The following is a 4,516-nucleotide window of genomic DNA, read 5'->3' as shown; positions in this document are numbered from 1 at the left end:
CTGCCCTTGGTGAAGCCATGTTGGGAAGTTAAATGAAAGTTCATTCCCGTTTCAAAGAGTTTTTCTGCTGCAAAGTAGGGGTAGTTTTGTACACCTTAAAGTAGCAATTTCTCTATGAGTTCTCAAAATATTTCAAAATGTGTATCAGTTTTAGGTGAAAAGATATTTTTGGCTTGTGTGCATACTGCTGTTACTGTGCGGTAAGAAAAGCAAATCAGTGAATAAAGCAAACTAGTTCCTTCTATACAGAATGCACCTTCAGGAAGATACTGGAATTATTTTTAAGGCTAATTGCAACATAATATAGCCAGTATGACTGAGGAGAGAGATTCTTTGTGTTTCGGGACTTGCTTCTTTTCCTTTTGCAGTGTCTTCCAGAGCCCATAAATTCTGCTTGATGTGTGCCACTTGTCAGTCAAAGCTGCATAAAAATAATGAAAATGTGACTTACTGCATTTATATTTTATGGTGGTTTTCCTCTCAAATTAAACTTCCAGTAAAATTCTGGCAATGTGTTTTAATCTCTATTATCAAAGTGTAAAGAGAGTAAAGCAAAATTCTGCTTTATTTTCCAGTGGCTTTGAAACGTATGCTGAACTTCAATGTTCCCCCTGTTAAAAACAGCACAGGAGAACCAGTCTGGAAGGTAAGAACTATTTGAACAGGAATAGGAGAATTTTATAGTGTTCAAAAAAGTTCAGATTTTCAAATTTTAACTAACTTGAGTATCTTCTCTATGTTCTTAACTTGCACAAAATATTTTTCCTGTGTGTTATGAATGTACAGAATTTAATATCAGAATTGCTGAGAAAAATACATATTTGGGATAGTGGCTGTTTGAAGACACAGTGACTGATTCTTCAGGCAATATTTTAAACAGCAACTGAGGAGGACATTTTTGAAATGTGCTTAGGTCTCATTGATACCTGTTGGCAGAAACTTACATGATGCCTTAGAGGTGAACTCACAGAGTCAAAAAAGATTCCCACAGAAAGGGAAGAACTATTGATAGCCTTAAGTTTAGGACAAGCTGAGCTCAAGCTACCTTAATTAGGTTTAAAAAGTAAGTAATCTGTGAGAAGATTTTGCTACTACAAAGCATAAATTCTGTCATCCATTCTATTGTCTGTTTTGTTTTGCTAGTTCCCTTTTTTCTGCTTGGCTTGTTTCCTCCAAAATGCAGTCAGAGAAATTCTGCACTTAAAATTGCAAATTTCTCACAGCAGATTCCTGTTTGACTGACACTTTTCAGGAGATGAAATTGATGAATTTATTTCCCTTTTTCATTGAGTTTATTTTCTTTTCTTTTTGTTGTGGGTTTTGTTTGTTTGTTTGTTTGGGTTTTTTTGTTTGATTGAGTTTTGTTTTGGTTTGGGGTTGGGTTTTTTTGTATTAGTAAGCACAGATGGAATTCCATGACAAATTAATGATGTATTATAAATTGATAAATGTTTAGCACTTTTCAGGTTAGGATGGTAGTTCCTTAAACCTGAATTCCTTTATCCTGTATTCTACTGCATCCACTTGTTACACCACTTTGTAAAAAGATACCTGTCTATTTCAGGTTCTCATTTATGACAGATTTGGCCAAGATATAATCTCACCTTTGTTGTCAGTGAAAGAGCTGAGAGATATGGGGATCACTTTGCACCTGTAAGTAAAAGAGTCAGCTTTTTTTTTCTTTTTGCTAAAAAGAACTTTATTTATTTTTCTCCCAAAATCACAAACAAAATGTTGAAAATCGTTTGGTGAGTGACTACTAAAATGAAGATTATACCCTGACATATTTCTAAAATCAGCTGGTATTAATCATAATCAGGGAGTGCAATGGTCATTTCAAACATTGTTCAGTAAGATTTCTTACGAAATAGAGGAGGCCCCTGCTCAAAAATAAGAAATATCCAATAGGTGTTTTGGGGAATCTGTCTGTACAATTCTCTCTGTATTCATATATCTTAAAATTATTTTGGTTCAAACTGTTTCATGGGACTATGCATATTCTTTGCTTGTCTTTTGCACATGTATTTTTATTGTCTCTTGTCAAAGATATTCAGTCTTTAAGTATTATTTTAAGAGTTTTCCCATTTCTCTGGATTACATTTATTTAGTTTACTGTCATTCCTTAGCTGTGGTAATACTCATGGAGGAACTTGGAAGATTTTTTTTTTTTCCCCAAAAAAAGTTTATTAACTTTTGCTAAGTGAAGGCTAGAAATGGAAACACAGTTCCATATGTTGTCATATTAGTAGAAATGTGAGAGAAATGTGTAAAACCTTGCCTGTCATTGTTTTAATGATCAGGGAAGGCAAGTTTCATAGTGTGAGTTAGGCAGGGTTTTTGTTACCATGTCAACAATTAATAATTGGTATATGAACTTGGTGGATGCAGTATTTTACCTTCCTCTGAATGGATAATCTGGCTTTGGAGATTTGTGAAGCCTTTTCTCAAGCTTCGAATAAACTCTGGATACCTCTGTTAATGTATTCAGCCAAAAATTATACAAATCAGATTTTGCTGTTTTTTGATGTGTTGTTCTTGCTAAAATCTAGCTAAATACAGGGAGAAATTGAATGTGTCTGTATAAATACATAATTTCTTTAACTTTCATAATTTTACACAAATCAGAGGAGGAACACGTTACACATCTGTTTTTTCTTCTTTTCAGGCTTTTGCATTCAGATCGGGATGCTATTCCAGATGTTCCAGCTGTTTACTTTGTAATGCCAACAGAAGAAAATATTGACAGAATGTGCCAGGTAACTGGCATTCTCAGTGTTTCAAATGAGTGGACACAACAAAGTATGGAAGTAATCCCACACTCACTGGAGTGTGACCATTCTGTATCTAGTCCTTGTGCAAGTCTGAACACTTTGGCTTGGATTTTTTATATATTAGCACATACTTGTCACAAAAAAGTTACCCAGAATTTTTACATGCAGAACTTCAATTTCCCAGAAGGTAGAAGGGTAAATGTCTTCTGTGTTTTGGAAAGAGAGTTTTGGGAGTTAAAAGACATGAAGCAGTGGGCGCAAACCGAAATATAGGCAATTCCATTTAAATGGAAGAAAAAACTATTTTAATGGGGTGGCTGAACACTGGAACAGATTGCCTGGAGAGTGTGTGGAGTCTCCATCCTTGGAGATGTTCAAAACTCAGCTGCACACAATCCTGAGCCACGTGCTCTATTTGACTTTGCTTTGAGCGGAGATAGTTGGACTAGGCTAGCCTCTGTTTTTCACATTCTCTGGGAGGAATTGATGAACATCAAAAAAAAAGGAAGACAAAGGGTATTTTGGTCAGTGGTAAGGTGTGGAGTAGCAGTTGCTATCTGGTAGCTTAAATTTTATTTCATTGTTTTTGCAATTCCGTGTGAAGTAAGTTTTATCTACTTATGTAGCTAAAACACTGCATACAGGGCTGTATGAACAGACAGCTAAGCATTTCCAAAAATGTAGTTTGACTGTGGATAATTGGAACATAGCATAGTAAAAATAACAATGTTTTTTAATTAGTCAGAAATATATTCGTACTTATTCAGGACAACGGTTGTGGTTCTCCTTCTTTTTAGGATCTTCGAAACCAGCTTTATGAATCTTATTATTTAAACTTTATTTCTGCCATTTCAAGAAGTAAACTGGAAGATATTGCAAATGCTGCCATAGGTGCTAATGCAGTAACTCAAGTGGCTAAGGTAAGAAAATCCCCCAGTCTTAATATTAAATATATTATCATTATATATGTTACATGATCACTTTTGTGTCATACACAGCTTTTCTAACTGAATGATGAACAGAATAAATGTTTAGCTAGATTGGGTGGTAAGGTACTGGAACAGGTTGCCCAGAGAGGCTGTGGATGCCCCCTCCCTGGAAGTGTTCAAGGCCAGGCTGGATGAGGCTTTGAGCAACCTGGTCTAGAGGAGGGTGTCCCTGCCCATGGCAGGGGGTTTGGAACTAGATGATCTTTAAGGTCCCTTCCAACCCAAACCATTCTGTGATTCTGTGATTCAGTGACAGGCAAAGATTTACGGGGGGGACAAAAGAGAGTCTAAGTCATTTCAATAATGCAACTTGGTACTATATACTTCAGTTTAGTCAGAAGTCCAAGAACTGCAAGACCTTTGTGCTAAGTGATAAGGGGGGAAATAACAGTGGTTTCAGAGCATTCCCGATCTCAGCTCAGTTAGTGCATCCGGTTCATACATAATGGGGTGGGGTTTTTCACTCCTAAATGCATGAAAAGTGCAGTGTGAGTGCAGTTGTCATTTTAAATAGGCAGTGCACTGTAGAGGTGGATGTTTTATACATACACAGTTATTCAGTACACTCCCATACCCGTATGATTTAAAGGCAGGTGTCAGGGATATAGCCACTAATTTTTATTGAATGCCTGAACCAAAACCTGCAAATTATTAACCAATTATTTTCATATATACTTAAATACATTCATTTTTTCTCACTTGTGTTCGGGAGTACTACTGTCATGAGGGAAAGAAACTTGTGAAATGAAATGAAAA

At 36.0% G+C, this 4,516-nt stretch overlaps 1 protein-coding gene across 1 annotated transcript in view; it reads left to right on the top strand.

Moving 5' to 3' along the window:
• Positions 1 to 578: 578 nt before the first annotated feature.
• Positions 579 to 4,516, top strand: part of SCFD1 (sec1 family domain containing 1) — a gene marked incomplete at its 3' end in the record, with an annotated part of 19,692 nt that continues 15,754 nt past the window's right edge. Inside the window, exons 1-4 of the mRNA XM_010159820.1 lie at positions 579 to 646; positions 1,565 to 1,653; positions 2,666 to 2,756; positions 3,569 to 3,691. Coding sequence (XP_010158122.1) covers positions 590 to 646; positions 1,565 to 1,653; positions 2,666 to 2,756; positions 3,569 to 3,691 — 360 coding nt within the window. The remainder of the gene's footprint in view (positions 647 to 1,564; positions 1,654 to 2,665; positions 2,757 to 3,568; positions 3,692 to 4,516) is intronic.

Source organism: Eurypyga helias, unplaced genomic scaffold (genome assembly GCF_000690775.1).
Source record: "Eurypyga helias isolate BGI_N326 unplaced genomic scaffold, ASM69077v1 scaffold45800, whole genome shotgun sequence".
NCBI lineage: Eukaryota > Metazoa > Chordata > Aves > Eurypygiformes > Eurypygidae > Eurypyga > Eurypyga helias.
Note: the sequence above shows the minus strand (reverse complement) of the source record. Positions and strands in the feature narration are given on the sequence as shown.